The following is an 11,139-nucleotide window of genomic DNA, read 5'->3' as shown; positions in this document are numbered from 1 at the left end:
AATTCTTTAACGAATTCACAATGATTAATTAAACCAATTACCTCACTATGAATACAATTCCGAATCTGAAGAAATAAGCGAGCATCTTCTCTAAGCCATGTCTATTTTGAATCATCTTGTGGCGGATCATCAGTCAAATACCCATCTTTGTCAATACTTCGTAAATAAAGACGGACAGTTTTACTCCAATCCAAATAGTTTGAACCATTTAATTTATAATCAGTAATTTTAGATACCACAGGCACCATATCCATCATAATAGAAGGTTTATTTTCAGCCATAAAATTTTATTCGCAGAAAAAGCCAAATAACTCTGAAGAAAGTCCAAAGAAAAGCAGCACCGAACAAACTCACAGAGGAAGAGATTTACCTTGTGAGATGAAAAAAAAAGAATACCAACTTTGAAAAAGATTTCCAAAGAAGAAGCCTACTGCTGAGATGAAGCCCAGGGATGGTTTGATGTTGAACCCAACAGTGGATTGAGTGGAACCAGTCAAGACAGTCCCCTGCTGTGAGCCTAGGTCGTTGAAGCTCTTCCAAGAACAATGGTCTGCAACCTCTGTGAACTTCGGCTGAAAGGTCAAGGGCTGAGAGGTAGGACCCGATTGAAATCGCGGATCTCGAGTTTGATAAAAAGCACTGCCTCCGCGAGCCCTAAGGAGCAAGAGCGAGCGAAGACAGGAGCAGAAGAAGGCGTGCCGACGGACAGAGAAGAACTGAAGGCAGGAAGCTCGGAGAAGCAATCGCTCCAAGGGACGAAACGATTGATTGATCGACGGAGAAGCCAAAGGGGGCAGAAGGGAGGAAAACGAAGGGCGCAGCAGACTTACGGCTTTGCAACGACCATCGGGGGAGGAGGCTGCGGGAAAGCGATCGAATCAACCTTGACGAGGAAGGCGACGCCGAAGAAGCAGACAGCGAAGGAGATCGCTGCGAAAGTCGACGCCGCGATGACCAATCAGGGCGGCGGCAAGGCGGGGCAACAGTTCCCAGTCGGCAGAACCGCCTGGTTCCTCAAAGCCGGGAAGTACTGATGTACTGATGCTGGCGAAAGCCGCACCCTCGGAGGGAAGCGTATTCAATGATCTCATGATTACTTTATCCTTCTATCCACCAAAATTCAATGATCAGCTAAGTCGACTACACCTGCATCTAGTCAACTACTTGGCTCCTCAATATATATTTGAGTCTTCGATCTTCCATCCAGTTAATTGACCTACAATAGTTCGTAGATCTTCTAATGTCTACTATCAATCTTTGCCATATATTAATGATCTTCTTTCACCTTTTCTACTATGTCATTAGTCAATTGTTGCTATTTATCAATCAACTCATATTGTCTTAGTCGACTAAGACACAAACATAAATGTAAAATTCGCCGACCAACTAGCCTAAGCTAAGTTCTCGAATAAGTCAAATATACATAAAACTTGCCAAAGTATAGGTCACTTGTACACTCTCGTCTCACTTAGAATTTCCAACTAAGAGGTCACACCTCCTCGGACTTTCTTATCAAGACCTTGCCTTCAGGACTTCCCATGCTAAAAGACCTTATCTCTAGCACTTCCTTGTCTACCTAGTATCGATCAGCCTTGACCTACCAAAAGTTCCATTTGCCAAGAGCACTAGCCTTTCAGACTTCATCATTTGTCTAATGTTAGCCAACCATGACCAACTAGGACTTCCACTTGCCAAGATGCCTAGCCTTCGAGACTTCATCATTTGTCTAGTGTTAGTCAACCTTGACTCACTAGGACTACTATTGCCCAACCTTAGGTCCACCTTGACCCGTTAGGACTTTTCATTATCAACACTTGTGTTGTACTTTCTTCATTGCCAATAGCTATTGTACTTTATCCACTAACAACACCTATTGGACTTTTCCATTATTGACGCCTATTTATCTCGTCGAAACTTACTTTCCTATCAATACTTGTTAGACTTTTCCTTTCCCAACACTTGCGAGAGTTTATCCATTGCGAACATCTATTGGACATTTCCACTGCCAACACTTATGATTGTCAAGTATCTAATCAATCTTAACCTACTTAACACACCATATAAACTTAACACTGTATCCTAACTTAACCACTTGAGTCAAACATATCCAAGATGGAGTATTGTTACACCATCATAGCGTCGATTACTATCTTCTCAATGACTTACCTACCTCCTCCATACAATGTCACATATTGACACTGGCAGAATAGCGATTATTTTGCGAGCTCGTTTCCTCAAAGGAATTGCAGAGAAAGGCAAAGAAATTCGATAAACGATGAGGAGCCACCTCTAAGTTTAAACGAAAAGAATTTTATTTACTAAACCAAAAGAGAATATCTAACATCAACTTAAACAAGTGTTTAAATAACTTAAAACCCCTAAAAAAATGAAACTAATAAAACAAATCCTAAAAGACCAAAATTAGGTCATTTGGCAACCCAGCCTGCTTGAGCCACAGCAACACCACACGACCATGTCGGTTGGCACGGCTTGGTCGTGCCCTAGGGCATGACCATGCCAGGGAGCATGGCTAAGTCCTGTTCCTTGATGGAACACTACGCTTCACGTCGTCAAGAAGCAGAATGCAAACGACCATGTCAGGGAACACGGTCTGACCGTGTTGGCTGCTGGAAAGCTCGATTTCACCTCGTTAGGGCTTAAAATGAAGCACACTCGTGCCAGGAGACACGGATTGTGTTTGCTAGACGCCTCGATTTCTCCTGCATCACATATTGTCTTCATGCAAGTCCTTATGATTTTGCATTTGATGTATCTTCTAAATCTTCTACATCTTATGTTGCTTTGTGGTTTCATTGTGGGATGGAATCTAGAGCAACTTAGTAAACTGGTATCAGAGCGAATAAGAGGCCTTAACAGAACTAAAAAATAACTAAAGAAGTACATTGTTTTCCAAAATTCATATAGGCCGACAAACTCTATGATAACTAAAGAAGTATATCGTTTTCTAGCATTCATATAGGCCAACAAAATCTATGATAACGATGAAATCTATGGTTCATTGTTGAAAGATATAGTTATTCGTCTCTCTAAAGATCATCCAAATCCTCTAAAACAAAGTGGGTGACACCACCATTGAGTGTTGATTCTTTGAAAGTGGGAAGGTTGTGGGGTTTGCTAAAGATTTTCTATCATCTAACGATTGCAAAGCCATACTAGAAGAACAGCTATGCCAACCTAAAATTATCTATTTGGAATTAAAACAATAAATTTGCGCAGCAGTAAGAAATATGGGTAAAACCATATAACCAATTCTAAATATTACTGTGTAACCTTTTTGCCTTGTTTAATGTTTAACACCGTTCAAAGAAACTCTAGAATACAGTCAATATTGAAAATTAACTCTCGACATGCCACATTGATGGAATGTGTAATAGTGGTGAGAAATATCATACATTTAAGCATGCAAGTTTCTTAGCTATCTAGAAAACTTATCTCGGTTTAGCTGCAAAGGCTACTCGCTTCTAATGAACTTTTCAATTAGAGATTTCCCAATGAGATGCAAAGCTATGAGAAGGCTACCGATTAGTGAAAATGCAGATAATCGACAAAGATTAAGCATGCTAAGTCCTGAATAAAATTTTCTGTTAAATTACAATAAACCTATTCCCAAATTACAACCAGATAACTTTTGGAGTGGAAGCTTAATATTCTCCTCACCTTTCAACACCAGGACGAAGAGGAAGGAGCTTTTTCTCAATAAGAACCATGAATAAGTCGGTCTTTCTCTTGTGAAGAGAAGCTATAAAGTCTTTTCTTTCTTCTTCAGTCTTTGGAGCTTTAACGGGCCAGCCAGTCTTGTTAAAATATGCTGTCATTCTGAATAACATAAAACAACATAAATATGATCAAAGAACGGTTATAAAATGGTAACACAGACATTGAAAACCTTTATCCTTGTCTCCATCAATGATAAAAAATTGGTTGCAGCTTTACCTACAAAATGATACTATGCTAACATACAATAGCCTGAATGGTTGTTGGCAGAGGATCATCTTCAGTAAGTTCATCGTCATTAACTCTGAAGAATCAAGCATGAGAGAAATGCTAATGCTTAAACAAGTCATGAATGCCAACTTGTCTCCAAAAGTAACTAAACTCGTTCTTACTTTTAAATATCATGAATAGTCCATTCAGTATGTTGAATAAGCATAAAAGAAAAAAAAATCATCTATTAGGATTAATTTACCTTTCCTTCCCACCACCAATCTTGAGTAGTTCACCATAAAGTTGAACGTCCCAACTAACTCCCAATTCCCTCTGCAGCAGCAGAAGTCAAAATAAGACCAAGCTAATCGAGGCACCCCATATTCAGTACGTAGCTACTCTCGATCAGGAAAAGTTCAAACGTTCACCTCAGAAAAGGTCTCATTGAAGGAGACGCGATGGCCGTCCTTCTCCGTGTCGACGAGCACGCCGTCGCAATCGAAGAGCAGGGCCGAAGGTAGAGGCGACGAAGACGGCGACGTTACCGGTGACGTCGAAGAGGAACAAACGAAGGGTTTTCGGAAAGCGAGGGCGGCCGATGGGCATCCACACCTGCTCGATCTGAAGGAAGAGGAGGCCATTCTCCTCCCGCCTCCGCGGAGGAACCTGGGAAGGGGAGAGGAAGCGTGGATCGGACCAAGAGCGGAAGAGGCAGAGGAGCCTTTTCTCGATAGCAACGAGGAGGAAGTCACCGGCGCGGCGGAAGCAGCCGCGGCCATGAAACGAAATGGAATGAAATCGGCAGTGAAGAGAAGAGAAGCGTCGAGCGATGGGAGTGGAAGCAGCAGCGTCGAGTGGCGCAGCTTCCAGAACGGTCTATCAGGAGCAATTAAAGCTTATCCGAGAACCCGCCACGTGTCATATATAGTTTATTATTTTGGATATTCAAATTTTTTTGCGCCAAAAGTATTTTTTTTATTTTATCAATGCAAACTAGTACTGCCTAACGTCAAGTGTTGTATTTTCAGGTGAGACATTGAGCTGTCAAGCGGATGAATTACTCATAAATATCAACGATGGACAGGACTTTAAAAAATTTTAATTAAAAATGAAATTTATTATTCCGTCGATCTCATATGATCTCACGATCATATAAAATAAATTGAAACACTACAATTAACCATAACAGAAGAGAAGAGGATATTATCTTGACTTCGTCGAGATTCGATCCTCACCTACTTCAGTAACTCTGTTTCGTCGTAACCAACTCAACTATATCTCTGAGAAAAAAAAAAATAGATTCACGGTTTAAACGGATTAGTCAACTCACGAATCTATAAAAAATATGAAAAATTTTAAATTTGAATTACAGTTCGAACAAGTCTTTGAATTACAGTTTAGACTGATCAATCCTACTAATCCATTGAATTTTCTAATTTAATTTTAAATTTCAAAGAAAAAAATAAATTTTCTCAATCCGTGGATCAATTCAAGTCCGTCACGAGCCAATACATACGAGTCGTGGACCTAGGCCGATCAGTCCATCTGAATACATTTTAAAATGAATTGATAAAATTTTAATTCAATCCGTTTAAATTATTTGACGAAGCAAATGAATCTGATTAATCCAATTCAAATTGATGGCTCCAATGAGAGATCAGTGAAATTTTAACACGTTGTATTTCTCATCTTCATTTATTTGATAATCATTATACTTGCTCATTGCGAGTTGATCTAGCAGATCTAGATTAGTGATATGCTATTTTATCCTCGAATCGTTGAGGCTTACTCCATTATATTATATAAAAGACTGATTTAGCGGATTTAGGATAAACCAGTCGATAGGAAACTTTTTATTTATTTGACAATATTTGAACCATCAATCAACCAACTGATCTTTATTTATTTATTGACTGATCTAATTAGAATACCAATTAATAAATCTAACTTGGAACATTTGAACCACCAATCAACTGGTCTCTTAACTTCGATCACATCTAAGATCGAGTCCGTCTAAATTTATTGTGTCCTCAACACATGTATATATAGCATTCCATGCTATGATATTCCTTGTTCTATAGTTCTTCGAATGCATCATCCTTTTTCGATCTCATGGACCTCGAGTCATCAAACCATCACATCAAACCATCACGACCCTTGGTAACCTCTGCGACCTATGTAAAGAATTCACTACAAAATCATCTCAAAAGGGTAGCTATGCAGAATGGAGACATGCCGACTTGAAATGGTTGGAGTGCAAGAGATCCTGAAAGGGAGGAGAGGAGAGGAGCAAACAAAAGATTGTTAAGAAATTACATTTGGGATCCAACTCCATGGCCTTCTGACCTGAGAAACAAAAAAAGGAAAATATTTCAAACAAACAAACAAAAAATGTTCCTGAGAAAACCAATTGGTAAACGCTGGAGCTCAAAGCAGCTCCACAAATTTCAACAGTATTTAACATAATTATATATATACTATTTTCATCAGCAACTAAATAATGGAAAATCCATTCACCAAACGGTTCAGACGACTGTTCAGCACCCTTTTAAGAATGCCATTATGACCAAGGCTTAATTCTCCTGATAGAGAACAATCCAAGCAAGAAACCTTGAATGTAAGACATTATAAATCAAACTAGCTAGGACTCGAGTTATGTTTACAAACTGAACCAGTTACAGAGTTCGCTGATAAGTTGGCTTTATCAGCTGGCTTCATTAATAATTAACTAGCTGATGGCTTGAATGAAAGCCTCACGGTATTATATATAACATGAGGTTCAGCCATGGCACCATTTCCATGATCTCCACAGGCCAGCGTCTTGGTGATGGGAGGGATGAGATGGAAGCCAAGTTCTTGAATTACATCCAGATGACGCTTTGTGAAAGGGTTATTCCACATGAAGGTGTTCATAGCAGGAGCCACGTATATCGGCTTGCGGTAATCCCAGGCTCGCACAATGCATGTTAGTAGGTTGTCACACAATCCTCCAGCAATCTAGAAAACGAAGAACAGATATACTCGATGACGGTGAAAAGTAAAATAAAATAGAAGAGGGATACACATGCAAACAGTCTTTTACCTTAGCAAGAGTATTTGCTGACAGTGGTGCAATCACCATGATATCCGCCCATTTCCTAAGCTCAATGTGCAACACATCATCTCCAATCTTATTCCAAGTAGACCATTCATCATCATCTGTATGAAAAAGCACATCGCTAGGTAGTGATCTTCTGTCGATAAAGTGCAACGATGATTGAGTTGCAACTGCCCTTATTTCTGCCCACTCCAAAAAGTTCCGACATAAAATCTCAAATTTAATAGCAGCAACACTTCCAGAAACAGCTAAAAGGATCCTTGGTTTAGCAGGCTGAATGTTGTTGGCCGAGGTTGATTTAGCACTGGCCATCAAGCATAATCACATAGAGAGAAAGTTTGCTTCCGCTGCATGAAATATAAATAAATAAAGAAAGGGAATAATGATGAGTTTTTTTGCAAATTTAAATCAGGCATTGTTAATTGAATGGATCATGTCTTAGCACATTTTGAATGGAAAACCATTTCAATCAAATATGAGAAAACGAAAAAGACAACTTCACACAATTCCTTGAGTTTCAAGAACTTCATTTATCAGATTTATGCAGATTTCAGAGGAATTGGTACAGGTTTCCCCAATGCTTACAGCTTTAGAAAACACTTTGCACTTCATGCCACTCAGCTTCTATCTTGCTACCTGGTAGCATTACAAAGGTTAGAGAGTAAAAAAAGAATGTGAAAACTTTCCCAACGGAGAATATCCTCAAAGGTAGGTGGCACTTTGAAATCTACAGTGTACAAGAATGGCTATGGCATCAACACATCAACAAACCATAATCTGCCAGTCCTTTTTGGTCCACCAAACGATGTCACAAAGGTCAGCTAGGTTAACAGCAGGAGCAACAGGATAGTTATTAGATCATATCAAGGGTCAACTAGTAAGTAGCAAGCAACAGGTGTCACAAGGTATCAACAAGATAAGCATCATCAATAACAAGAGTATCGACAAGATAGATAAAAGCAACATACAAGAGATCATATTAAGGTCAAAGATAAATATCAAGCCATGAATCAAGCAACGACTACGATAATAATAGTAAATAAGTAATCATGCACTACGAAAGAAGAACCTGTGTTGACCAAGCACAGGAGTACCCACCTGATCAGACGATCGTTAACAACTAGAACCCCCAAAAATACAAGACCACAAATAAGTCAAGGTCCTGCAATTACACAACAATCCTTCATTTAATAAAAATGATATCATAACAAAATAATAATTAAACTCTATAGTTTAATCCAACCCATCTAACTAGACTCAATCAAACCAATAGAACACCAGTCTAAATAAGGTTCTACATGTTACTCCCGATTAGATTAACCCTGGTTAAATCAATAGACCCACAAAATAAGATTCCAACCCAACTTAACAATCAATAGCCTATAAATTAAATCCTACAGCAACCCAATCATCACTAAATACACATCAACTCCTCCCTACCGAACCTTCTAACCAAGTAAGGTCAATTCACCATGAATCAAACCCCAATCTAAATCTACAAGTCGAACACCTAATCACACTGATCAACCTAACAAAACAGTGATCGGAACATCTTGTAAAACTCCACATCCAAACCAACCTCTAATCCATGATCGGAATACCACCTAATCAGATTCTAAGAAATAGATAACTAACATAGATCCAAAATTCTTACCTCTGATTGAAGCCCAACCAAGCCCTAAATCCTCTTTCTCTTCTCCTTCCTCTTGCTTGCTGCCGAAGCTTCTTCAAGCTCCAATCGGCCAGCCCCCCCCCCCCCCCCCCCCCCCCCCCCCCCCCCCCCCCCCCCCTCAACTGTGGAAACGCAACCTATCAAGGTCCAAGGAGATTGAAAATTTTCCAACTAGCTTAACTCAAGACCGAAGCAGTAACCTAACTACCTTTTCCTTACCTTTCGATTTCTTCTTCTCCGATTCACTGCCCCAACCGAAGACTAGCAATCCCCTCAACTCTCTGCTACGGTCGCCGGCTTCAATGATGCCGCAACTTGAGAACGAAGAAGATCTCGGCTTCCCCCCGCTCCGGCGTCGGCTGTGGACGAAGGAGAAACCCACGCGGCGGAGGTGGCTTCGAAGGGAAGGAGGCGGCTTCCGATGTCGGGCGAAGGAGGGAGACACGAGGGAGGCAGCGTCAGCGTCCCGCGACGGTGGCTTCGATTGGCGAGGAAGGCGGCGCGAGAAAAAGGGGAAGAGGAGGCGGCGGTGTTGGGCAGCAAGGCGGCAGAAGGAAAGGGGAGAGAGGAGGCGGCGGTGGAGGGAGGGATCCCGCTGGTTGCGCCGGTGGCTTGATGACGGAGGAGCGCTGGCAGTCGGCGTCGAGCGGCGGCGGCTAGAGGTGTGGCGACGGCGTTCGTGAGGGAGGGAAATCGCGGCGCAACAAGGAAATCGAGCATCTGTTTTAAAGAGGAACGCACAGTAACCTAACCCGGTTTGGGCTAAACTGGGTTTAATTCGTAGGATTTTTTGTAACCCTTGAATCGATTATTGTAGTAAATCAAATTCAACTTTGGTTCACTTGGTTCACTAATCAAACGATCTCCGATTCAATCCAAACCAGTTTTGTTGGATTCGTCTTCGCAAGACGAATCTTTTCGTCTATTTTATTTTATCCAAACCTCATCCAGTATGAACCAAACCAACTTGGTTCAATTTGGTTCAATCTTGGTTCGTTTGGTTCACCAACCAAACGATCTCTGATTTGACCCAATTCAGTTTCATTGGATTCGTCTTTGCGAGATGAATCTGTATCTTATATTTATTAACCTAATGAATTTCTATTTTTATGATTTACAAGTTTAATCTAATTGTCTAATTAAATAAGTTAGGGTTTAATTAATTAAATCTAATCCAATTTATTTTTAATCCAATTAACCTTCCTAAGCTTTCCTTAAACCCCTGAAGTTAAATTTAATTTAATTTACAAATTACCCCCAAATTTCTAGTATTTTACACGAGGCACGTTTCAATGTAGCTGCTGAAAGGTTTAGAAGACGTTCTGGAATCAATCATTGATTTTCTGGTCAATTGAGGATCATATACTACTAGGTGTCACTCATGATCGTTTTGTAATTAATGGTTAATTACGGACGGCCAACATAACCGGAAACCTATTGGGTCACACGTACTATAAGTTCTCTGAAGGACTTAAAACGAGTTTGAGAATTGGATTCTCAGAATGAGAGAGATAAAATCTGGTTTGACCAGACAAAGGACAAAATGATGAAACTCGTCTTGCGAAGACGAAACGAACGAAACTGATTTTATTTAAATCAGAGACCGATTGGTTAGTGAACCAAATGATTCAATTTAGAACTGAATTGAACCAACTTGGTTTGGTTCACGATGGAAGAATTTTTGGTAAAACGAAAGAGATGAAAAGCTTCATCTTATAAAGACGAATCTAACAAAACTGGTTTGGGTCAAATCCGAGTTCGTTTAGTTATTGAACCAAGCGAACCAAAGTTGATTCCGATTTGCTATAGTACATAGGGTTAAAACCGGTTCAGCTAGAAACCTTAATCGGGTTTAAGAGGGTTTAAAAGCCTAATCACCGATTAGCCCTAAAAACTCTAATTTCGGTTTTAATAGGATGATTATTGTAGCTTCCCTATAAGAACAGAATCGCGATTTGGTCCCCACGGGTTCCCAACCACGCGGCGCCGGGTCCTGTACTTCTTCTCCACACGAGCGCGGCGCCGTCCCTCGCTGGCCATCCGAGCGACGAAGACGTCGGAGATACCAGCTAAGTTGCCGACCGAAGGAGGTGTCGCTGGTCTTCATCTACCCGAGCAGTACAGCTTCCCGGAGCGCCGCGACTGGCCTTCGTTTTCACCGAATCACCGCCGCTGCTCAGATTCTTCTCTGTGAGCTTGACACCATGTGGCGCCGCCTTCCACCGCCGAAGAGGAAGAACTCAACGCTACTGTTGCTCGGATTCTTCCCGTGATGCCGGAGCTCTGCCTGAAGAAGCACCGGCTGAAACAGAGGATTGCGATCTTCTGCCTGCGTCGTTTTCTTCCTTCCTGCCGGCGTTGATCTTCTTCCGGAGACTTCTGTGATAGTCGCAACACTGCTTTCTTCTTCCTCGTCGGAGAGTCA

The 11,139-nt window shown here is 40.9% G+C and overlaps 2 protein-coding genes across 5 annotated transcripts; both read right to left on the bottom strand.

The window, feature by feature from the left end:
* Positions 1-3,678: 3,678 nt before the first annotated feature.
* Positions 3,679-4,785, bottom strand: LOC141815889 (CBBY-like protein; the record flags this gene model as incomplete). Its single annotated transcript, XM_074703757.1, is given in 3 exon segments — positions 3,679-3,837; positions 4,208-4,278; positions 4,374-4,785. Coding segments are annotated over 3 exon segments (581 nt in total), but the record flags the coding sequence as incomplete, so codon positions are not given.
* A 1,778-nt stretch (positions 4,786-6,563) lies between these two features.
* On the bottom strand, positions 6,564-9,426 carry LOC141815890 (phosphopantothenoylcysteine decarboxylase-like). Of its 4 annotated transcripts, none has more exons than XM_074703759.1 (5): positions 8,934-9,426; positions 8,141-8,204; positions 7,628-7,678; positions 7,028-7,389; positions 6,564-6,942 (listed from the first exon to the last, which is right to left on the bottom strand). In XM_074703759.1, exons 4-5 carry the CDS (start codon positions 7,352-7,354, stop codon positions 6,670-6,672), a joined length of 600 nt encoding a protein of 199 aa, XP_074559860.1. In that variant the 5' UTR covers positions 7,355-7,389; positions 7,628-7,678; positions 8,141-8,204; positions 8,934-9,426; the 3' UTR covers positions 6,564-6,669. The 4 variants fall into 4 exon arrangements, with proteins under 4 accessions (XP_074559860.1, XP_074559859.1, XP_074559861.1 ...); XM_074703758.1 differs by lacking the exon at positions 8,934-9,426 and adding an exon at positions 8,697-8,795; XM_074703760.1 differs by lacking the exons at positions 7,628-7,678; positions 8,934-9,426 and adding an exon at positions 8,697-8,795.
* Positions 9,427-11,139: the final 1,713 nt, after the last annotated feature.

The sequence above is a fragment of the Curcuma longa genome, unplaced genomic scaffold (genome assembly GCF_044706935.1).
Source record: "Curcuma longa cultivar G26 ecotype Majalengka, Jawa Barat unplaced genomic scaffold, ITB_CL_G26_1.1 contig_11694, whole genome shotgun sequence".
Taxonomy (NCBI): Eukaryota; Viridiplantae; Streptophyta; class Magnoliopsida; order Zingiberales; family Zingiberaceae; genus Curcuma; species Curcuma longa.
Note: the sequence above shows the minus strand (reverse complement) of the source record. Positions and strands in the feature narration are given on the sequence as shown.

Coding starts and splice junctions, on each gene's coding strand:
- LOC141815890 (XM_074703759.1), bottom strand. CDS start 7,354: ATGGCCAGTGCTAAATCAACCTCGGCCAACAACATTCAGCCTGCTAAA. Junction 6,943..7,027: donor CAGCAAATACTCTTGCTAAG/GTAAAAGACTGT, acceptor TTCGTTTTCTAG/ATTGCTGGAGGATTGTGTGA.